This window comes from Cololabis saira, chromosome 23 (genome assembly GCF_033807715.1).
Source record: "Cololabis saira isolate AMF1-May2022 chromosome 23, fColSai1.1, whole genome shotgun sequence".
Classification (NCBI taxonomy): Eukaryota; Metazoa; Chordata; class Actinopteri; order Beloniformes; family Belonidae; genus Cololabis; species Cololabis saira.
In genome coordinates, this window is record NC_084609.1 from 11,253,560 (window position 1) to 11,278,612 (window position 25,053).

General features: G+C 39.3%; 1 protein-coding gene across 1 annotated transcript; it reads right to left on the reverse strand.

Moving 5' to 3' along the window:
* Nucleotides 1-3,091: 3,091 nt before the first annotated feature.
* Nucleotides 3,092-25,053, reverse strand: mtpn (myotrophin). Its single transcript, XM_061714175.1, has 5 exons — nt 24,723-25,053; nt 16,275-16,388; nt 14,846-14,929; nt 4,172-4,288; nt 3,092-4,083 (listed from the first exon to the last, which is right to left on the reverse strand). Exons 1-4 carry the CDS (start codon nt 24,792-24,794, stop codon nt 4,202-4,204), a joined length of 357 nt encoding a protein of 118 aa, XP_061570159.1. The 5' UTR covers nt 24,795-25,053; the 3' UTR covers nt 3,092-4,083; nt 4,172-4,201.

Sequence of the window (25,053 nt, forward strand, 5' to 3'; positions counted from 1 at the left end):
CTGTTTTGTGCCATAGTGTGGGAACAATCATCCGATCTCGGTGTGAACAAGACAAAGGAGATGATTGTGGATTTAAGGAGAGCCGAGGAGTCGAATAGGTTTTCCATCATGGAAGAAGGAATGGAGGTGGTGGAGGAGTATAAAAATCTCAGTGCTCATCTGGACTGGCAATACAACACTGATGCTGCTTATAAGAAAGGACAGAGCAGACTTTACTCCTTAAAGAAGCTGTGGTCCTTCATTTTTTGCAACAAGATGTTGAATATTTTCTACAAGCCTGTTGTGGAGTATTCAGTCACATCTGCAGTCATCTGTTGAGGGGGAGGCCTCAGAATCAGTGAGTTGACGTAACTGAACAAACTGATAAAGATTTCCCCTCAGGGATTGAAAAAGTATTTTTTAATTGAATTTAAGTCATTGCATAAAGCCCCCCCACCCAGCTGTGATTGGCTGTGTGCATCCTGTCCTGATGGAAGTGTTTGTGGATGGTTGTGGAAGCCTGCCAGACCGATGACAAAGAGAGAAATTCCATGAAGTGAAGGACTATGACCGTCCATGCTGAGATCATGTAGGACGGTTGTATGAAGATGTTTCATTTCTGTGATCCGAGATCCCAAACCCTCATCTGTCCACTTCATATTACAGGTCCGGATGTACCAGCGGCAGGAAAATCACTGGTGGGTGTGGTTTGTCAAAAATCTACAAACGGGAGAAAGCTGAGATGTTTTTTGTTTTTTTTTTGTCTTTGGTAGGACCCTCGATCGCCGTGTGAAGATCTACGATCTAAGATTTCATGGAGTCGCCCAGGAGAAATCCAGAAGCCTGGGATAATATCCCTCTTCCTGAAAAATGAGAATTCTAGGAAGCTCAAACGGTTCATGAACAAAAACAGGAAGAACTTGGTGTGATAATCAGTGAAACTGTTCACTTTATGGTGTGAGATGTTCAAGTCGATTCTTCTTTTACTTTTTGAAGGTTAAGACGGAGCAAAAAAAGGGTAGGACAAGTATGGTAAATGTGTCAACTGTTGTGCCAAAATGTGCGCACTTGCCAGTTGCCAGCACAAAATAGATCATTTTACTGACATTGTGGGTCAAATTCAATATTTCTTAAATCGTATTAAACCTGTATGCGTGTTTTATGCTTCTACAATGAATCAGAGGTGCATGTCCTCCGTAGCGGCGACGTTCACATCTCCAGAAACAAACATGGCTGATGTTTTCCCCTACTACCTTTGCGTCATTTTCAAACCAGACAGAAAGTAAAAATCACTGTTGCGCGACACTTATCAGCTCCAACTCACATAAGACACATTTTTTTGTTTCTTTGGCAACTGAACCTCATCAAAGAGGTAAAGTAGAGGAAGCTCAGTGATGCAGAAAAGTGCCCACACTGCCATCTAGTGTTTGGTGGTGTAATTACAGAGTGATATTGACATACGTACTGTGTGTAAGCTAGTTATGCAATTACTTCACATAACCAGACATCACACTTTAGTCTTTCTGCAAAGCTATGGGCCCGCTGCACCTCGTTCATCAAACCATCCTCAATATAGTGTTTGGAACACATGTCTGCTCCACTGCTGGCCCAGAAAAAAAAAAAACCCAACCTCAGCCTCTGATTAGATGTTAACTGATTTTTTCCAAAAGCACATTTTTCTCAGTCATTGTGGAATAAAAAAAAAAGCTGAATATTTTCAAGTAATGAAAGCAGATCCCCACGGATGGAAAACGCAGTTGCTGCTGCAAATCTGTAAACTTGTGCTTTTGAAATGACTGCTGAAGCTCTGTTGGAAACGTGCCGCCTGAAGATTGTGACCATACAAGGAAATTCCATCCGGGAAAATTCTACCCTCTGTGATGTCACAGGGAGTGGACGCTAGAAAAGGGAGAAGAAAAAGAAAACAAACAAAAAAAAACTCTCCAACAGGAAACATTCTCAGCAGCGTGAAAACTGAATATTTGGTGCTCATGAACACGGCAGCAAATGTTTATCTTGTTTCTGGAGCCTCCAGCCACGTCTGAGATGGAAATTCATAACACTCCAGATTAGTCAGACTACGCAGAAAAGGATAATATGACCAGTTTTAATATTGACCTCCACAAAGTCCCAAAAGCAGCGTGATATACAGTATGATTAGCAGTCTAATAAGACGGCATCGCCTTGTTTCCCATAATGTGGTAAATATTACTGGCTTTAAGCAAGATGACTGTTCTCTGCATCATTAAGCCTTTGAAATTATACCAGTTTTTTTTACACTTTACTTCATTAATTAAGCTCAACTTATACGTCAGAAAGGTCGTGAAGCTCCAATCTTAAAAACAGTCAAAACTTTTACAGTTTTTCTTGGTTCTGGATTATCAAATAAAGTCTGATGTTAAGTTAAATCAAAGTATTCAGCTGTTAGTTGACTTGTGGTTTCTAGAAAATCAAACAGCTGAAGCAACATCCTTCAGAAACGATGCTTTATTAATTTAACCACTAAATGTTGACTTTATGCCTTTGCATACTCGAGTAAATTCAGAAATGCATATCGATATTTCTTATTTATCCATATATTTGCATCATTTATTCACATTTTCATACCATTTATTCACTTCACCCGTTGAGCCTCAACAGACTTGACTAACCCACAGCAGGCGCGATAACAAAAACCTCAAAACGAGGATTTCACCTCATCTTGCAGTTCAGTGTCACAGGTAAGAAAAACACCTGCGGAACTATTTAAAAAAAAAAAAAAAACTATTCTAATTTTGGAAATTAAATCAGAATTAATCCAATAGCAATTTGTCACTTCTTATGTACTTTGATCGTCTTTGTTCAGGCGATGCGGGGCGCGTCATTCGCTGAAACCGTCATAAGATCTGAAGTCTGGAGAACATCCTTCCTGGAAAAAACATGCTGCTGAAGCCAACGCCTCAACGGGACTCAGAACCAAATCCCATTTCATGTGAAATCAGCATTAAAAACCCAACTAATGCCTTGTAATCTCGGTGACTGCAGAGCGCCGTGCAACCAGAGGGAAAGTACAGGAATGTGGAGCAGCGGCTCTTTCCTCTGCCGTTCAAGGACAATGACTCGGATGACAAAATTACATTTTAATTGATGTTTTTATTTGTTTTTACAGACTTTTGTCACAACAAAGTCAGCGAGAGCATGTTTTGTCCATTACATAGTAGTAAGTCTTTTGAGAGCAACCGAGGACAGTGACCGTTTCATACCATAAAAGCAGAGGCAGTTTTGACATGCAGCAGAACAGGAAGGGCGTCTAACCGAATCCAAAGCCAGGAGAACATCAAGTTTCAACTCCGACCCTCGTTTACACATCAGTCATAGCTCCTTTAGCCCATCAGGCGCAAACCATAGAAAGACGCTGCGAACAAAAAGAAAAAAAAAAAAAAAAGACAAAAACAAAAGCGGATTTTTGCTCAACGCTCACTCCCGGGGTGAGGAAATTAACAAGTTTCTAAAACTCCTAATCCTATTATGTGCTGTTAGCAATGCTTCATAAGGGATTCAGTTAACAGATTTTAAAATTGCAACATTCAAGTCTTTCTAGTTAGCCAGCATGGTGATTGATCAAAGCATACAGAACACCTTAAATGCATTATTAATGTAAAATTTGTCAAAAACACCATTTGATATGCAAGTGACACAGGGCCAGGAAAAAAAAAAAAAAAAAAAAAATCTGATTCCTTTATCTCACTCAGCATTTTCAAAGTTTTACGATGGCATTCGAGGAAACAGCCTGGTCTATCAAAAAGAAAATCAGAAAAGAGGCCACACATCAGAGAAGGTTTATATCATGAAACTTTACAACCTTTCATATCAAACCATCGAGAAGAGCACAGTGCAGTTACTGTTCGAGAGAAGAAGCCCTGGCCTTACAATACTTGTACTGAAGTCGTAAAAATATGAACATACTATTGAGCCTTTACCGTTTGATTCCTTTACAGTTTAAAAAGACAAGTGGAAATAAGATGTGTATTTAAGGGCTAAACTTTATTAATATTAGAGTCCAATTTCTAGTCTGAACAGTGTTTGAAGATCCAGGTTCAACAGCACTCCCCCAGAATTTGATCCCTACGGGAGACAGAACACAGGCTTTCATTAAGCAGCTACATCTCCTGTCAGAGAACCACGGCAACCGTCTTTATGTCCCATCACCAACCTGTCCAGCCACCCGTCACGCTGGGAAGTTTCACTTGAGCAACGCTTTTATAGCATCGCTCTCGGCAGCTTCGAAGGCACTGATGCCTTCCGGTCCTTTCCGGTCTTTGTCAGCTCCCTGCGGAGGAGAAACGACATGAATATTAAGATACATTTCATGGTATGTCAGCTCCTCCTCACATCTGGTCAGGGGTTGCAGCGAAGAGCAGGAACCCTTACTGAATAAAATAACCATGCCTCTTTGCATCCAAACACTTCATTCCAGTCAGAACCAAGTCCACATCTCCACAAAGCAGCAGGTTTTTGCCACTTCTGAGTATCTAACCACAGCAGGGGTTGGTTTTGGGCCCACACAGGTTCTTATAAATCTTACATCTTACAGTGCTGTTCCTGGTAATGAAGACCGTGTCTATGGCAGTGAGTGAAAGCTGACTGTGAAAGCGCCTTGAATGGTTTTTGGACCAGAAATACAGCGTAGAAGCAGGGCTGGGATCGATTCACATGTCAAGAATCGATTCCGATTCTTAAGATTCAGAATCGATTATCAAGATTTGATCCGATTCGATTCTGATATTGATTTGGGTTAGTGTCATTAAAACAGCTTTTTGAGCTGTTGCATGAATTATATGACTGTGTAGTTATGCAACATATGAATACTAGTATTATATTGAGATTCAACAGCAAGTATTGACAGCTAATGACGCTGTAAGGACCAATCAGCTCCCAGAATGCTGATATAACTGCTTTAGGAAACATCGTGTGGGTCAGAATTATCAAACAGATCCAGGGCAGTAAACGTATGAAATCGGTTTTATTTTTTAACGCATTCCGTTTTAATTTTTTCCATGTAACCCCAAAACAGTATATAAAGTAATGAAATACAGACAATATATGCAATTATAACTGAAAACTTTAATGTTTTCATACCTTCAAAGATATTTAAAGGCAAAAACATTGTGTCCAACAAAACATTCCTTTTTTGAGCATAAACAAAAAAATACCAAAAGTTGTAATGTAATGATGAAAAAAAAAAATCTATCTTTAGACATACACATTGATTTTTAGGAATTAATATGAGAATCTATTTAGAATCAACACAGGCCTACGTTGAAGCACGTTGTTGTAGCTGTTGTTTACGTGGAAAGTCGTCGTTTTTGACCAAAGTACTGTCCCAATCTGAATTCCATGTCCAGATAAGAATGGACAAAAATCACTGGACATGTTCTTGGCCCTGCCCATTTTATGGAGGATACATTCAGGGATCTGGGACTTCAGGTGATGATGTATCCCAGAATGCATTTTGCAGCAATGAGTGTAAGTAATGCCAGAGGACAAAAGCGCACAAACGTCAAGTACAACTGATACAGTGGGGAGAACAAGTATTTGATACACTGCCGATTTTGCAGGTTTTCCCACTTGCAAAGAATGTAGAAGTCTGTAATTTTTATCATAGGTACTCTTCAACTGTGAGTGATGGAATCTAAAAAGAAAATCCAGAAAATCACATTGTATGATTTTTAAGTAATTAATTTGCATTTTATTGCATGACATAAGTATTTGATCACCTGTCAACCAGTAAGACTTCCGGCTCTCACAGACCTTTTAGTTCTTCTTTAAGAAGCCCTCCTGTTCTCCACTCATTACCTGTATTAACTGCACCTGTTTGAACTCATTACCTGTATAAAAGACACCTGTCCACACACTCAATCAAACAAACTCCAAACTCTCCACAATGGCCAAGACCAGAGAGCTGTGTAAGGACATCAGGGATAAAATTGTAGACCTGCACAAGGCTGGGATGGGCTACAGGACAATAGGCAAGCAGCTTGGTGAGAAGGCAACAACTGTTGGCCGAAACACACAGCCAGGGCAACTAAGGAGTGGCTCCGTAAGAAGCATTTCAAGGTCCTGGAGTGGCCTAGCCAGTCTCCAGACCTGAACCCAATAGAAAATCTTTGGAGGGAGCTGAAAGTCCGTATTGCCCAGCGACAGCCCCGAAACCTGAAGGGATCTGGAGAAGATCTGTATGGAGGAGTGGGCCAAAATCCCTGCTGCAGTGTGTGCAAACCTGGTCAAGAACTACAGGAAACGTCTGATCTCTGTAATTGCAAACAAAGGTTTCTGTACCAAATATTAAGTTCTGTTTTTCTGATGTATCAAATACTTATGTCATGCAATAAAATGCAAATTAATTACTTAAAAATCATACAATGTGATTTTCTGGATTTCTTTTTTAGATTCTGTCACTCACAGTTGAAGAGTACCTATGATAAAAATTACAGGTTTTTACATGCTTTTCAAGTGGGAAAACCTGCAAAATCGGCAGTGTATCAAATACTTGTTCTCCCCACTGTACTGCAGTCCACAAAAAGAAGCTTTAAGCGGCCGTTGACCAGTGTGTGTTCTCCATGACGGACGCCCATTTTTGTAGGAAGTCTGATTTATGATACCAATTTTCTTTGGCCCAATTTTCTTTTGTTCTGTATTTGATTAGACAAAACAGTTTAAAAATGATTATCCATGCATACTTGATTATCCATGCATTTACTTAAGTAGAACAAAAACACAGACAAAAACTAAGCATTAAAGAATTTGGCGGCATTGTTTAAACAATAAAACCCTTTTTTCTTTGTTCTACTTTACTTTGTAAATACTTGTTCCTACTGTTATTTAAAAAGAAATGCCACATTTAGTTTTGAGAGCTGCAATTATTTCCAGCAGGAAAGTCAATACGGAGTCATAACATCAAATATGCAGCCTCTCCACTCGCAGAAACACCAAATGGCATAATACTGGAAAACAACACGTATCCCCCTGAGCTGAACTTTTTCCAAGTACTAAAAGGCCAAGTTGTACCCCTTGCAGAGTTCATGTGAAAAAGGACTGAACTTCATCTCTACAAACTATAGCTCCTGACCCAACTGTACTTACATCTGACTTCTAGCAGTAATGATGTGTGCTAGCAGTCAACTAACAGCGTTTTCAATTTCTACGGGTCAGGCAGGTAGTCCCAGCTCAGTATAGGTAAACCTGCACAATGCTGGCACTGTTAAACATCGTCTGTGTGCCCGATATCATTTTCAAATGTTTAGCAAAAAGCAAAAAGCAGGAATCCTGCTATTCTACAAAGAAATAAAAAACAAACCTTTATTTATATTTCTGATTCATTTGCCAAGGATTTTGCCGTCAGCCCTTCTTAATCCAAACAACACATTCAAATCACAATAAAAGATGCTGTGACACAAATCCATTTGAGCTCTGATGGATAACCAATCAATGTGAAAGCGATGAGAGCTGACACAATCATTTGGACAAAAAACAACCCCCCCCCCCAAAAAAAACAAACGCAATAAAAGGAGGATGAGTCAGGCTCTGTTTTGAATTCACTTGTAGAAAAAAAACGAATAGAATGGGCGACAGTGGATTGGGGAAGGGGAGGCGCATTAGAGAGATGTCCTTTTGTTCAAGCTGCCAACTTCAGCCTCTTAACATTGGGCTTACAGAACCAAGGCTGAGAGAATTTATTGTGGCGTGGAGAAGCGGGGCATCGACAACAATGTGACCCAGTTCAAGTACCCAGCAGTGCGTTGCAGTGTGGTTGTCTGGGTGCAAATTCCATGATGCTCCACACTCTGCTGGAGCAACAGAGCGTGTCCTGAGAAAGATTTACCAGGGCTGAGTAACTTGTCAGATCTACATCTCTAATTGGTAAGAAGATGAAAGTAAGAGAAAAAAATCCCCAATTCAAAACCTGCCTCACATTTCTTGGAAGTATGCACCTGTCAATGGTATGCAAGAGTCCTGTCATTTAACACTAAATGTGATGACTGTAGCTCCTTAATGGTGTTTTTGTTGTTTATGTGAAAAACAAGAAGATTCATTGAGGGAAATGGATGCATATACCTTAGTATAGAAGCAAAACTGTAGAAGGCATGACGGAAATGGTTGCTGAACAATCAACAACAACAACAAATATGACCAACAATCTAAACTTGCAACGTATACAATACAAGGTTCTTTACAGAACACGTACAGGACAAAGGATGTTCCAGGTGGGGTTTGCACCCTCTAATATCTGCTCACAGTGCACAGATAACACCCCTGATAATTATATATATGCTTAATGGTTTTGTGCACCGGTACGGAAGTTCTGGATGGAGATATGTGAGGATTTATCCACATGGCTCAATTACAGAATTGAGTGTGCCCCACACTATGTATACTAGGTCACCTGGGAGACATCCACATGGAATCTAACTGGGCTCACTTGGTTCTCACTGCCTTATGTATAGCAAAGAAAACCATTCCAACGAAAAGGAAACAAAAGTCTAGTCTATGTATTAATCAATTTAGGAATCTTTTGGTAGATCATATGAGAGATAATGTCTGCATTCTCTCTGGTCCCTGATTATGGGTTTCATCACCTAGTGTGGTCGGGTGGGTGGTGATCCTGTATTAAAAAAACTAAACAACAAAGAACAGTTGAAAGAAACAAAGGACAGTAATGACATGTCTTGACACAAAAGGAAAAGAAACTTGCCTACCTTCGCCCCAAAACTTTATTTCAAAAATGACATATCTTTTGCTTCAGGTTGCACACAATGGTGGCTGTATTACAACCTGGCATTAACATGCATCCTGATGGGTCCAATCACAAGTGGCCAGTGCATGAGTTCACACCTGGTATTAATTAAAATGTGTACTCAAATGCATCATGTGAAAATGCATTCTCTTAGCCATCAAAGGCAGCAATTGGAAATAAGTAGGGCTAACACAAAGAAATGGCTGAAAAATAAACTATTCACAAGGAGCTTTATTGTAGTCATTCATGTGCAAAATCAAATGAGTCATTGTCAGTGACGTTAGTTCATTAGGTGTCCCCTGAATCTATCCCAGGACACTGTAATGATCACACTACTGAGAGAATGTGTACACAAATATCCCAGATGTTTCTTTTTGCAATTTTCAACAAACATGTATCCAACCAAGTTAAAACCTGGTGTTTAAACTGCAGGGGCGTTACGTAACGAGCCGCTCGTTCTGAGTTGGACTGATTAGCGATGTCATTGTCCATCAGCGATAGTGGGGCAATATTGATCATCCACACTTTGCTTATTTACAGAGCAGCTCCGATATCAAAGCAACAGTGGATGGAATGAAAAGCTGTCGCTGCACCAGAAGCTTTATAACATGCAAGTTAAAATATTAACATACAAAAAAATCAAAATAAGTCAGATGTGTATGGATTTCCTAAATGCCACAACCTACACTGGTAAATTATCTTGCAAAAAATTTAAACTTAAGGTTTTCAGGTTCACAACAAAGATTTAACAACAAGCCACATGAGCAAAGTAAAAAAAAAAAAAAAAAAAAAAAAAAAAAGATTATGTTGCTACTATCCAGCTCTTAATATTTCCTGCTAAAAATCATTACATTTCCCTTATTTCACCCACAAATACACAGTTATAATTATCTGGTCAGAAACAGGAATGTTTTCTGCAGAGAAACAGAATAAATTCTCTCTGATGATGTTTCAGTCTCCCCCCTATATGGACTGTTTATTCACCCAACTTGAAAATGCAGCAGAACCAAAGTAAATATAGTTAAAAGCTGTTTGGTCAGTAAACCTTTCCAAAGCCGATTCATATATCAGGTACCCGTTGACAGATCATTGTATACTCTTTACTCCAGTGAGTTGAGTGAGTGTAAAGGAGGACAGGAAGAAGCTCTATATCCCACCTCTTTCTTCTCCAGCTCAGGGGAAGTCATTAGCAGCTGGCTCAAAATACTACCAAGAAACTGACTCAGACCTCATTTAGTAGGTTGGTAGCAGCAATGCAACTGGACTTTAACCCTTTCAGCATCAATACAACGCACGCTGTCTGATACATACTATAGTAAACCACCACATCTGAGATGAAAAAACAAAGAATACCATCTTGAACTCATGACACATTACTCCTCCTCCTCCTTCTTCTCAGGATGCACCATGACATCTCCACTGGCCACGGAGACACCCCCGACACCACTTACAGTAATGAGCTTTCCTCAACTTGAATAATGACCCCTCATGAACACCTCACTGTCCAAACATTATCCAGTCAAAGAGAAGCTGGTGGCCAAGCGAGACACAGCCCCATGAATAATAATAGACTCCCAGGGTGTCTGCAGTCAAACAGAGACGTCCCCATCCTGGTTTATGGGAGAATACAAAGCAGTCCTGGGTCAGTAACGTACTGCTGCTGAGCCGCTTGGGTGTCCATTAAGTTTTCATTGTGCCCCGAGGGAATAAAATCAAAGGGTCTCCAGGGTATAGATCATCAAATGTCGGCCAAACAATGTCAGTGAGATGCAAATGGAGATGTAGAAATTGTAAATGACTGCTCTTTTACAACACACAACATGTAGATTAGGGTCAGTTGGACGGAGTTATCACCATAGTGTCATGGCCTCATCCAAATGTTAATTATTTTTATGATCTTTATTTGATCAACTAATCACTGCTTCATTGACGGACAGATATGACCCTTAGATCACTGTCGCAGACACAACATTTGTGTGAGAATGTTCTTGGCTGTTACTTTATTAACTTTAAATGACAACTTTTCTAAACAAATCATAGATAAGCCTCCATGTGTATCCAAGAACATGTAGAAAAGAGAAATTCAAAACAACAAGATTATTCACAGAGTTCGTATAAGAAAGGGATGTGTGTTTCACTGTGTGCTGCAAACATCTCTGTTCCCATTCAATGTAGCTGCTAGTTCTGCAGGGATCTAACACTAACTTCACCTTTTGGGTTAAGAAAACACAAGAACAAGGATCCTCGACTCTAAAAGGTAAAGAGCAAGCGTCATCTCCCATGAAGCACGAGGGAACTACTGGCGCTTTTCCACTAGTACCTACTCAGCCCGACGTGACTCGCCTCGGTTTTGTGCTTAGAGGTCTAACGGTACAGAGTAGATACTTTTTCCTGTAACTCCTCTGCTGAGGTTCTAAGCGGCTGAGTTGGGCTGCATCTGACGTCATCACACTACACGCCACCGATTGGTCGGTGGTTTGGGAATCAGACATCCGAGTCAGGAGGCGGAAATCAGCGAAAGAGACAGGCAATGGCAGCGCAAAAGTCTGTTTCATGATCCAACTCTGAAGTGCAGATGTTCCTAAACCTGGTGGCTGAGGAGAGAATCAAAAAGGGATCTAGACGGGCAATAAGGAACGACAAGATCCACCAGGAGCTCTGTCACTTCATAGCTGCTCGCAGCTCCCAGCAGACTTTTCAGCAGCGCAGAGACAAACAAACAAAAAAAAAAAAAAGCTTTGCCACTTGAAGCTTCTTTCACTCTCATTTTTTAACTTGGTATCGATCACAAGTAACAGATATCATCTCCCCCAGGTTCTACATCTTTAGTGTTAATGTTTTCTTCGTTTAGATCACACAATCAAATACGTCACAGCAGCTTCTCTCCAACCTCCTACTTCTGCTCCAGGTGCTGGATTGTTATGGAAAATAAACCAGGCCGAGTTGTGATGAGTAGAGTACTAGTGGAAAAGCGCCATAAAAGCCCTGTTTCCACTGAGCGGTTTGGTCCGGTGCAGTTCAATACTGATTAGAATGGTCCAGGAAATTCAGGTGAGTGTTTCCACTGCAAGTCGGACCGCCACGGCGCATGCGGGGTGTAGAGCTAATGCCTAGCGCCATAATAGTGCAACGACAACAGAAGCGAAGTTACCACAGAGACGCTACCAACAGCAACAATGGAGCTCATCCAGCAGCTGGTTTTTGTTACGGTTTTGGTGCTTCCTCTGTACAATCATTGCAGGAAAAGGAGGTTGTTGGTGGCAAAGAGTGTTTACAAATGCTAACGCTGGTTGCGCGCTTGCTTTTGTCATGAGTAGTGACGTTTTCTGTCCGCCAATCAACGGATTGTACCATGTGACGCCAGGAGTCCTGCCCTTACTGTACCGTGCCATTTTTCTATGGGCCTACAAACAACAGGGGCCCAAAAATGATACAGGCGTACAGTAATCCCTTGTTTCTCGCAGGGGTTACGTTCGAAAAAGAACCCGTGATAAGTGAAATCCGCGAAGTAGCAACCTTATTTTTTTTTACAAGTATTATACAAGGCTTCAAATTGCGGAGGGATCAGCACCGCCCCACCACGACCCGATTAATTGGATTTGAACGGGAGAAAATGAAAAACGTTTATGAAAAAAAATACATAAAGTACAGTAGGACAAATTGTGACTGGCGCGTATTTCACTGCTCTTCTGACTGCCGCTGCATCCCGACTCGCTCTGTAGTGTCTTTTTCTTCTAAAGCCTGCGGTGCAAGGGTGTTTTTTCAAGAGAAGGACATAGTTATGGGTAGCTGTTCTCGCTCTTTTCTCTTCTGGGCAAAAAGATTCTTATGAACTGATATGCCACCATCGATTATATTTGAAAACTGTAATGAACATTTGATCAAAGGGTCCCGTTCTTGAGCTGCTCGCTGAAGCTCATTGGCCATTCTCAGCATTGTTGCTAAGCAACTAACGTTATTGACACAAGAAGTGAAGAAGCGGGGAGACTGTTTAGCCAATCAGAATGCAGAACACGATGCACAATGCAAATCCGTGAAGCAGCGAGACGTGAAAAGTGAACCGCGTTATAGCGAGGGATTACTGTAATGGGATCATTTTAGAATGGAAACACAAAATACCGTACCGGACCGTACTGAACCACTCAGTAGAAACGGGGCTTAAGCTATTTTAGTCCCCCAACCGTAACAATTCTATCAGTAAATAAGTGTCAGACTGCTCCTATTTTGTGTATTTGTAACATTTTCCACAGAACGGGTTGCTGGGCTGCTGAAGACTTATCTGCTGGTAATTCTGGCTTGTGACATCTGTTATGACGACTACCGATGCCAATAAGGCATTTGTTTACACATGGGGGCAGCTGGTTGAGCTTTCCAAAGCCCACCTGATGCCCAGAACCTGGATGCAACTGAGATTAAATGCTGAAGGAGTAGAAAAGGAGCAAAAACAAAGAGCAAAATGAGAACCGTTGATCAGCATGGAAAATGTGTGATCACTGGCAAAAGGATGAGCTCGGACTGCTGACCAGGAATATCACAAGATTGATGCTAACTGAAAGTTTATAGAGTAGAGCCCAAGTGATCAATACCAGCTAGGAGACACATTAGTGGCACATCGACTTTGAACCGCCATTACATGTGTGTTTTTAAAACCTGGATGCTCAGGGGCAATGAGGCCACGTCAGTTCATTCTTGCACAGAAAAGACCTGAGGTTCAAGCCAGAGTTAAAAACAACCAATTTTGACATCAGTGTAAATTTGTTTCCTACTTCTCTCTAATAAGCAATGTGTGACATGTCATAGGACACTTAAAGTTATACCAGACTGCTTCAAATCAACCAAAATAGAGTGTTTCATGGTAGAGCAATCCTTGACCCAGAAATGAAGGTAGGTAACGAAAGACGAGCTGCTTTTGTGGCATCAGTTTGGGCCACTGATTCCACCAAAATCCGGTTTGTTTCAAATTGGCAAAAATTGAACAGCAGCAGCCATTCTGTAATTACAGATTTTCTACCAAAAAAGCCCCTCCACTGAACAATTATGTTAGAAAATACATGAAGCTGCTTTTCTTGACAATAATTGAAGTTGGATTGAATATTTATTGGAGTACTCTTGTTATGTAGCAGTTAAAAAGTCAATGCCAGTGGTGGGGGGAATTAAACAACCACGGGATGGAAACTATATAAATGAGGTAGGGCTGGGCGATATGGACCAAAAGTCATATCTCTATATTTTCTAGCTGAATGGCGATACTCGATATATATCTCGATATTTTTTCTGTGCCATAATTGGGGTTTCCCCCAAAGCATTATAGCATAGCATCTCTGTTAGCATTTTTTTCTGAGGCAAACCCTTAAAGAAACAGTCAGTTTTAATACAAAGCCTCGTGCCAAATGTCACACAGGTACCTTTATTAACAGAGGTCTGCACAATATCAAAATGTATAAAACAATGAAATAAAAATAAACTGCCTGCATATATAGAATAAAAATCCTTCTTGAATAAAATAAAACAAATATCCCTTTCCCGCATAACAATTCAATTAAAATACACTGTACAATTAATACAATGTAGACAGTAACAGGCAGACTTTTCCACTGAGGTTGACAGTTGTGCAAATAACAAAACATTTGTGCAAATCTCAAATAAAACATTCAAGTCAATTTGTCACAAAATAAGCTATATCAAAATCAAATTTTTTTTTTTTTTTAAATCGATATAAACGATATTGTCTCGTACCATATCGCGTTTGAAAATATATATCGATATATATTAAAATCTCGATATATCGCCCAGCCCTAAAATGAGGTATAATTTAAGAATGTTTTGGAGCTGAACACCTGAAGAGGTCGGACACATGGAACAAAGGGCCTTGTACCTCTGAACAAAAGACAGACAAGTGAACAGCAGCAGTCGTATGTGATGCTGGGTGAACATTCCAGCACGGCCTCCGCGGGACCACGTTAAAGAGCCTTTTGTCCGGCAGGTTACCTCATCAGCACTCATGGAGCGTCTGACACATCAACACGCACTGATGGGTGAAAGACACCGGGGGAGGGACTGCGCGCAGATGAAAGCTCTAATTAGGGGACCAACCTTTTCTAGCAGGATCTTGACACATGAGAGGTGACCCTCGAAACAGGCAGAAATCAGTGGAGTGAGTCCATGTTTGTCTGGAGCCTGTAAGAGAATCATATGAGGCCAGCTTAGTTCTCTCTTCATCAGTAGCTCACACACGTCACGTAAAGAAATAAAAAGAACAGCAGTGTTTTAATTCTTCCTTATCGTGTCACTATAATTCTATTTTTCATATACATATACATATATATATATATATATATATATATATATATATATATATATATTTGTCCTCTATTGTGCCAGAAATGCCCCACTGAGATGCACCTTCACTTCTTCGAGTGAATCCTGGTCAAGACAGCAGCCCAAAACTAACATATTCAGATTTTAAAACACGAGAGAGACCCACGGCATCTGATTCCAACACTAATTTCACCTCCAGTTACAAAAAAACCCAACAGTGTGAAAGATTTGTTTGTCTTTTAATGCCAGATTTATCAACACAACCACTGCTGTGATAAATGATAAAGGCTGGAAATGTAAACAGGCAGATTTTCTCATTTTATTTCTGGAGTAAATGTGCATTTTTCGGCTGTGTTTAGAGCGAACCATCCTAGGTGTTGGGTGATTGTCCCATGTTTCAGCAAGGGAGTTCATTATCAGGAATAATTTGAGGCTAAAACAAACACCGTACAAACTTAAATCTGTGATGATGAAAATGGTTCTAATGGATGTTGTAATGGTGATCAATTCAAAGGATGGCAAAAACTCAAAATCTTAACAAGAATATTTGACTTATTTCTAGTTAAAATGTTTCATTTTTAGTCAAAAAAAAATCTCATTACACTTAAAACAAGAGTCATCACTGGAAAAAACAACAATTTTCACCTGTTTCAAGTAGATTTTCACTTAAAATAAGTAGAAAAATCTGCCAGTTGAACAAGATTTTTTTGCTTGTAATGAGAAGATAAATCTTGTCGCACTGGCAGATTTTTCTACTTATTTCAAGTGAAAGTTTACTTGAAACAGGTGAAAATTGTCAAATAAGCTATTTTTCTGGGGATGACTCTTGTTTTAAGTGTAATGAGATTTTTTGAATAAAAATTAGACATTTTTTACATGCTTAGATAGAGGGGCGTGCATCTTTTAAGAGCCATCATAGAGCTTTCAGCTATCAACTTCCAAGGTACAGTAAATAAAGAGTGGTGGAAAAATGATCCAAAGAAGCAAAAACATAAAAAAAAGCTAAATGATAAGCCAAATGTTAAAAAGATGATTGTTGGAAAAGAAAAATAGATGAATAATTATATACCATAAGTGTGTAACGGACTGACAGCAGAAAGAGAAGCAGACACAGTTACGTGGTCAAAGCAGGCCCAGGCTACTGTGATCACAGTAGGCAAATCAATGCAAAAAGGTGGGCGGTGGAATAACGTGCATCGCTTACATTGATATCTGCTCCCTTAGAAATGAGGTACTCCACCACATCTGCCTGACCAAAGTCTGCAGCGTAATGAAGAGGCTTCCTCCCACCATCCAGGGTGCGATTCACGTCCTCAGCCTGAAAAGGGAACAAAGCACGTTATCAGGTTGAAATATGAAAACTACATAAGCAAACTACGCATTCAGGTTTGATCTAAGGCCACATTGTACTTCAGTAGGAACTCTCCCTGTTGACACATCCTAACTGTTTTATTAAATATGCATGCAGCAATCCTCTTCTTCATTTTCCTGCTGTGGTGCTGCTCCGCATCAGTGGTCGCCCGAGCGGCTGGCGGACAACGTGCAACACACAGCAGAGTAGCAGGAAGTCCCCCAGGGACTGTACCTGGAGTAAGGCAAATCAATCACAGCTGCCGGTGTCAGCTCTGGCTTCTTTCAAAACAGCCCATAATTAATTTACCATCTACACAAAGATAATGGCAAGTAAGGCTAAATGCATTAACCTGAGAAGCTTGGTCTCTCCCCGAGACAAGACTCGGAGGCGCAGGAAGGTAGATGGAGATCTTGTTATGCAAGATTTTCATATTAAAAACCATCACGCTGGAAATGAAGAGCTAACTTGTTCAGATGCCAATAATAAAAAGGAGGCATTGGGCTAATAATAGCAGGGAGGAATGCTGTGTATTGTTGGAATAATACTGACATTACATAAGCTCAGGAATTCTAATTATAATAGCAGGATATGGTGTCCTTTCCAGCTCCTGGTGTCTCTTTGACAAATGTGTGATACAAATGTCTTATCTGTTCTGACACAGTGAAATCGAACTTTAGTTCCTCAACTTTATCAAAGGACTTTTTCAGGGCAGATATTTGATTTGTAACGGCAGGAAAACACGCTGTACGGAGTTCATGTCATTCATTAATCTTCCATTCCATGACAGTTTAGAGGCCTTGATATTGAGAGTGCCGACTCAGGGCTCTGACTACCTTGATGCATTCATGTTATTAATGGGATAATAAACCTTATTTCAAAGCAAAAACATTTCCATGAAACAATGGGAGAAAATGTATTTTCCCCCTTTCACTTTTGTGGGTTTAAATAAATGATTACTGCTTAAAAGGAAACGCAGCATCATAATCCACACGTCCTCCCACTCATCTTTATAAACTCGTTCATAAACTCCACTGAAGCTCAAGTTCAATGAAATGAAAACCACCTCTCATTTTACAAGTAATTACTCCGAGTATATTAGCAGTGAATCCTATTGAACCTGATCTTCTAATAGTGTTGAAATGTTAACTTCAATGACTACAACTCAAAGAGCTGCTAAAATGTAAAGTTATTCATCCTCATTTTGATGATAGAACAGTGGATAAATCACTGCAACTAATTACTAAAACTTGTAATGAAAAGAGAAATGGTTGGTTGATCAGAAATAAAGTAATTTTGGATGAGAAAATCTTCCATGATGATAGAGAAGGCTGAAATTCAGCAATTATAGTCACGATTTTCATCACTTGTGTTAGTTTGTAACCCTGCAAACCCCATATTTGTTCAGCGCTGTGTTTTCCGACATTGGTATTAGGACAAACGGATGATCTGTGCTTTGAGCGGATGGCTCTCAATCACAGTTTGGATTGATATTTGACTAGGAAAAAAACTAAAATATTGGCACAGACATGAGGATTGTGGGTGCTTATATGGTGAGACGTAATGGTGTTCATGTAAAGCAGGAGGAACCTGAAAAGCCTCACATCATTTAAGTTGCAACAGGGCTGTGCAATTCATCTAATTTTAGCTGTGATTTCAAGTTTGGTACTCAGTAATTACAAAAACTAATTGAGGAAAAAAATATTTTGCCATTCATACTTGTGTTTATAATGATTTCTGCACTTTGGATCATTCTAGTCGTTAGTTTCTCCTGTCCGTGTTTAATATATACTAACATTGATTTCATTTGAGTAATATTCAGCTCACGGTGGTGTTTCTGCCCACAGACTTTTAACTGATTATTTCAGCAGCTCTACCAGCATTTGCTATGTTGTTCATAAAAATTATCAAATTGTCTCAGGACTTTTGCTGAGTCCAAAATGTAATTTCACCACGGAAATATCAAACTAAACTTAAAAATGTTGACAACATGGTTCAAAAGTTAGAGGATCTTCATTTTCAATAATCCTGATTTTCAATTACCATTATAACGGTGAAATATGTCATTCACATCATACTAACAGACTGTTACAGTTTACAGCAGTTTTCTTCCTTTTTTATTTGTAGATATCTTATTCAAGAAGAGCCTTACATTTTAAGCCTCAAGTTTTAAGGTAGCCCCAAGGCTCTAATGCCAAACAAAGTGCATAATAATGAGCAAGATAATACTTGGAGAATGAGTTTTGCATCTACATCAGATGTTAACGCACTTTTCCAAAGGAAGAAATGGACTTCAGGACGGCCTGTTACCGTATACAGACTGCATGCATAACTCGCCCCGACCACGTAGATATATGGATGTTCCAAAATGGACTAATATAACCTGTATTTGTATTGCGTATGTAAGAACAAGGTAGCTAGCAAAGTTCATTCAGTGGTTTTGGGTGGAGATTCATTATTGCTTGATAATCAATTAAAAGGCACTCTTTAAAATGTACATCCCCAATACAGATATTATTAGCAGTATCACTGTCAAACCACAGAGAAGAATGTAGGATACAACCTTAAACATAATCAGCAGCTTTCTGTCAACAAAACGGCAATATTTATCATCATGTCCTGCCTGCTGTAGCTCCACCCTGCTGCCACTCTGAAGTATTTAAAATACGTACAAGGTCTTATTGTCTACTATGACCATTAAAAAGGACAAGCGTGAACAGAATCCAGACCTCTTTCCAGACATTTCCCTTCAGTTACAAAAGGGCCAATTCACAACACAAACTATGCTCAGGGCAGTTTACACACAAATACCACCCAGAGTTCTGTGTTAAGCCAGCTTTAAATACTACTAATAAAGTGTAAAAACAGATGCAGCAGGTGAACAGGGATATCACATGGCCCAGTAAAAATACTGACCACCACCACCACAAACAGCTGCTCGCTTGTGTTTGGGCCTGCAGGAAGTCTCACTCAGTTGTCCGACTGGGCAGGTAAAAATAAAATAGGCATCTTAAATTATTTTTTCTCACTGACAACTGGTGCTGTAGTTAACCACCACCAAGCTATCCACTCTTACTAGTTATCAGGTATTTTAGGCTTTACTTGAAATTGCACTTTGGAGATGGAGGTAAATTAAGTTGAATTTTTGGTAATTTATAATAGAGAATATCCGATACCAATTCCTTCTTTCCAATTCTGATACCTGGGCTTTGGGTATCGGCAGACACCGAATACTGTTCCGAAACCAGTGATATTTTTCTTTTTTTTTTTTTTAAATAATAAAAAAAAAATTTAAACTAACATCAGATAAAAGATAAACATTTTAAATATCTATAAACTATAAGGCATTTAGAGTTGCATTTGTGACCACAGAAACTGTACCACAGCTCCAGATGTTCAACTCGGCAGGGAAATCCAAAATTTACATGAAAACTGTGACACTCCTTATGCAGAGCTGCACTTTCAAGACTGAAACCAGAACAATGATGGACAAACCTGTAGGAATCTTTATCCAAGATGATCAGCCCCTGTTAGTCATAGGTAGGATTTTCCAACCTAAAATAAAGTGATATTGCCAACATATTGGTAATGCTAGCTCAGTCTAACAACTCATGCTATTGTTTCAGGGAAACCAGGACTTTCAAAGCCTGTACAAAATAACTTCCTGTTCTGGCTTTTAGAGCAATAAAGAAAAAATTTAAGTCTGCTTTGAAAAAAAATGGTATGGTATTGGATGGTGCCTAGACATAGGTAGTCATCAATACGATACCCCTATTTTGACAGTATCCACAAGTATTTCCAATACTGGTATCAGTAGCGCACCAACTCGTTTACGATGACACCATACACCCACATAAAACTCATGTCATTTTACATAAAATGGAAATATAACATATAATGGTGGTTTAGTTAGTTTTTAAGGAGCAAAACTGCAAGGGAATCAAATATGCATGTAAAACTATGAAGACATTATCACGAGCAACACATCTGCCATTTTTAAAACCTAATTAGAAAAAAAAAAACCTCATCAGAATCAGATACTCTTTAGCTATCAGCAAAATATGTCTTTTTTGGCAGAAACAAGGGAACAGTATTTAACTTTAGTGACTAGCACCTAAATCAATTATACAGTTTAGAAGTTGGAAGCTACATGTAACATCCCGCCCACCAAGGTTGGCCCCTCAATCTGTGTTTGGTTCAGATTGGCCTGCCAGTTGTTAGGTAAGCACATCTCCACCGATTACCAACAATCTAACTTTTGTATTGAGGCCAATGTGGAACTTAGCAAAGTCATACTAGCCCAGCGTTGACTAAATACAGCGGTTATTTCTGATCTTACCACAGAAATGACATTTGACACAGGATATTCTGCTGCAAACGTTTGCCAGAAGCTCCACAGTTCCTTCTCTGCTGTGGCTTGGCTGAAGAAGCGGGTAGGCTTCAACTTTGATTGACATAAGCATCTCAGGAAACCCAAGGGCTTCCAGGCCTGTTCACCCCCCATTGGGTCATGAGGCGTCAAAACCTCTTCAGAAAAACCTGTGGGTGACGTTACGGAGGGTTTGTCCAGTTATTTTAAAGTCTTCGGTCTCAACATGTTAACAGTGAGCCCATTTAATTCTTCTTTCAAGTATTCCTAAATAATCAATTCCATGATTGTTTTTGGAGGAATTAAAACAAAAATATAAGGAATAGGTTGGATAAATAAGTCTCGATAGACTTTCCCTTTTTGAGATTATTATACCAAATATAGAAGAGTCCCTTTTTAACCATGTGTTCAAAATAGTTTTCTGCTTTTTTAGTTTAAAAAATATATATATTTTCCAATTTGGCCATTGTTGAAAGAGTGATGCCTAGATATTTGAACTAATTTTTCAGAGTTACACCATGAATAGATGTTAAAGGATGATCATGAAATGCCATAAGCTCACATTTATTTAAAATGAAGTCATGAGGCCTTTGAATTTTCATTTGGCTTATAAGTAGCTGGGTTTCATAGCTGTTGGATATCATCACAATGTTTGATCTTTAAAAAAATTAAAAAGATAACAAAAATGTTCAGTGCCATTGTTGGTTAGCATGCCAACAGGTTGTATGAATCACAGAGTGGTACTGGTCGCCTAAGCAGGGGCAGCTGAACACTACCCACAGGTAAAATCCACCTTATTTGCAGTACAATTTAAAACTAGACTGTAGTAACTGAGGGAAAGTAAATATCTCTCTCTGGTCTCTCTGCAACAGTAGTATGGCATGTTGCTTACTATGTTTGTTTATTTCAGTAATTTCCAAAATAAGAATTCTAATACAAAAGAAATAGAAGAAAACAACAAATGAACATGAAGTTAATGCTAATATTGCATTAGACCAAAATATATAAACAAAACAAGACCGAAAAGGTGTAGGCTGAAGCTTAGCTTATTACGCCTACCCTTTCATAATCAATTTCTGTCAGCTCCTGCATACAGCGATACAGAGCAGTAAATTAATTAAAAGAAAAACATTTCATATACTTTTAGTATATTGAAAACATTCAGTATACTGCATAGACCTATTATCTATTTAAGTTCAGACACTTACATAAACACTCATACAACATGATCATAGTTAATGAGCATCTTGTTCTTCAATCTTTTTTTAAATATTTGGTATGTGCTGCACTCTTTAATTTCCATTTCCAAAACATTCCACAGATTAACCCCATAAACTCAAACACATCTATGTTTGACATCTGTTCTGTTGTTTGTTTTTGTGAACATACTATGCTAAACTATGCAAGGCAAGTTTATTTGTATAGCACAATTCAACACCAGGTAATTCAAAGTGCTTTAGATCAACATTAAAGGTAGCAAGACACAATTAAACAGTAAATAACAAATACAATGAAATAAAATGATAAGAAAATAGGTAAAATAATAAAAAGCACAAGTTGTTAAAAAATAAGGGCAGTAGAGTACAGCAGGTAAGTATTTAATTTAAGATTACGCTTCAGTAAACAGTAATGTTTTTATCCTGATTTAAAGGATCTACAGTTGGAGCAGACCTCAGGTCTACAGGAAGTTTGTTCCACCGGTGAGGAGCAGAATAACTGAACGCTGCCTCACCTTGCTTGGTTCTGGTTCTTGGGAACCACAGCAAACCAGATCCAGATGAATCTCAGGGGTCTGGGTTCTGTTCGGGTGCCTGGATTGACTACCAACTCAAAAACTTTTAAATTTGCTTTCCTTATACTTCTGTTGGGGCCACCTAATCTGAATATCTGTCATTCAGAGAGATTTGGAGGGAACTGTGATGTCACAGACCCAGATCAGAGCAGTGTAATGTACTACTACTACTACTACTACTACTACTACTACTACTACTACTACTACTACTGTCATTTACCAGACGCTTTTATCCAAAGCGACTTACATCTGAGAGAACAAGCACAAAATCACATAGGAGGGTCCAGCTGGATCAGTGCTGGTCAGACTGCTGAGAGTCCAGTTGGACACAGGTGCTGCCATGCTTCTGCTAGAATTGTTTTTTTGTTGTTGTTTTCAGTTCAGCTGCAGCTGCCTGATTTATTTCTTTTTAAGGCCTGTAAAGATGCCATTGCAATAAGATCTAACCCCTAACAGATAGATTTGAAACGTGCATCAAAACCCATTCTGGTCCAGTTAACAGTTTCTTCCCCCAAGCTGTTGCTCTGATCAGAATCAGAAAGAATTTTATTGTCAAGTAGTTTAACACACACAAGGAATTTGTTGTGGTGATTGGTGCAATACAAAATAGCAAATAATAATAAAGGAAAAAATGTACAACAAGTTGGTTCTAAAGTGCCGAGTAATGAGTGAGTAATGAGCCTGTAGGAAAAAATTTACATGAGTTCTCATATGAACTCATCGAGTCTCAGAGTAATCAACAATGAACGTTTCAATAACCATGTCTACCTCATACTGCTGCACCATTCACTTTTTCTGTAGTGAAAGGTGCAGCAGTATGAGGTAGACATGAAAGGTGCATTCACTTCAGAGGGCATCTTTGACCAAAACCGTCCAGGCATAGACTTAAACTTGGAAAAGTTGTCAACAAATGCACGGTTTAAGCAAATACAGTTTTTATGAATGGTTCAGTATTGTCTTGAATGGTCATTTAGGTTCCCATGACCAACATTTTTTATCCCCACACTTTAAAACCCATGTTGGTCTGATGAAGTGTCATCACTCAGATTGTCAGAGTAATCAATCACTGATCAATAATAATAACCACAATCATATGCTGTAACAATGCACCTTTCAATAACCATGTCTACCTCATACTGCTGCACCTTTCACTTTTTTTTCTTTTAAATTGTATATATGTTAATAAGAGCTGTCATCCATCTATTTACTGTACAGTGAGCGAAACACTGGAGTCAAATTCCCTGTCTTGTTTGACCTGACTTGGCCAATAAACTTGATTCTGATCCATCCATTTTCTATACCTGCTTTATCCTCTGTGGAAGATTGTCAAGGTGAAGTTAACTTAGAGAAATTCACATATAAGTCAGATTAATTGTAACAAAAGCATCACATTTCTACACTTGTCACAATTACTTGCTGCTTAATTTTAGACGATACTTCCCAAAATGTAGTTTTGTGTAATATTAATATATATATATATATATATATATATATATATAGCTACAGAGCACTGTACACCAAAACCTCAGTTTTGGCGTACAGTTTCAGTTTCTTCCCCCAAGCTGTTGCTCTGATGAACTCTCATCACTCATAGAGTCTCAGAGTAATCAATCAATAACTGTGCAATAATAACAACAATAATAACCACAATCATATGCTGTAACAATTGACCTTTCAATAACCATGTCTACCTCATACTGCTGCACCTTTCACTTCCTTTCATTGCATATATGTCAATAAGAACTGTCATTTGTCCATTTGTCCATCAAATTCTCTGTCTGGAATGTTCAAACAATAAACCTGATTCTGATTTGAAACATTCATAAAAACCCATCTTAGTCCAGTTAAGTGTTCTTACAGGAGGGAAAGCCTCATATATTTGCCAATTTCAGCATTTCCCAATTTTCAATTACCCAACCCCAGCTAGCCGTAGCTACGTAAGGCTGATTTTTGGTTCCGCGTTACACCAACGCAGAGCCTACGCCGTAGGGTACGCGGCGACGTGCACCGTACGGCGTATGCTACGCCGTCGATTTAACGCAGACCATACATCAGGCTTTAGCAGGGTAGCCCATATAAAACCATGTTTTATTTCTCCCAGCACATGCACCAGGAGGGTGAATAACAACACACTTCTCACCGTCTCCAGCTTGCTTTTGACCTCGTCCAGGTCCCCGGTCTTCAGAGCCCACATGAGTTCTTTATCACCCATTATCTTCCTGTGTTTGGCTCTGCTAACACCGAGCTGCCGTCGCTGGGCTGCTGATCTTCTCTATGCTTTTTTATCCTGTCCTAGGTTTAAAAAAAAAGAAAACAACAAAGCAACCGGGGTGGTTTCAGTGCGCAAAGTAAGTGGCGATTTTAGCTGTATATGTGGCGACCCCGTCGAAGGTGTGACAAATAAAAATAGATTCGGCTGAAGTTGTGAGAGACAAACGGGGATCCGCCTTTCTGTGAGAACTGTTTCCGAC

Excerpts from the sequence above, each read along its gene's own strand:
- mtpn (XM_061714175.1), bottom strand. The coding sequence starts at position 24,794 with ATGGGTGATAAAGAACTCATGTGGGCTCTGAAGACCGGGGACCTGGAC. Across the intron at positions 14,930-16,274 it reads CTAAGGGAGCAGATATCAAT|GCTCCAGACAAACATGGACT; the intron begins GTAAGCGATGCA and ends ATTCTCTTACAG. Across the intron at positions 4,289-14,845 it reads TCAAGATCCTGCTAGAAAAG|GGAGCTGACAAAGACCGGAA; the intron begins GTTGGTCCCCTA and ends TCTCCTCCGCAG.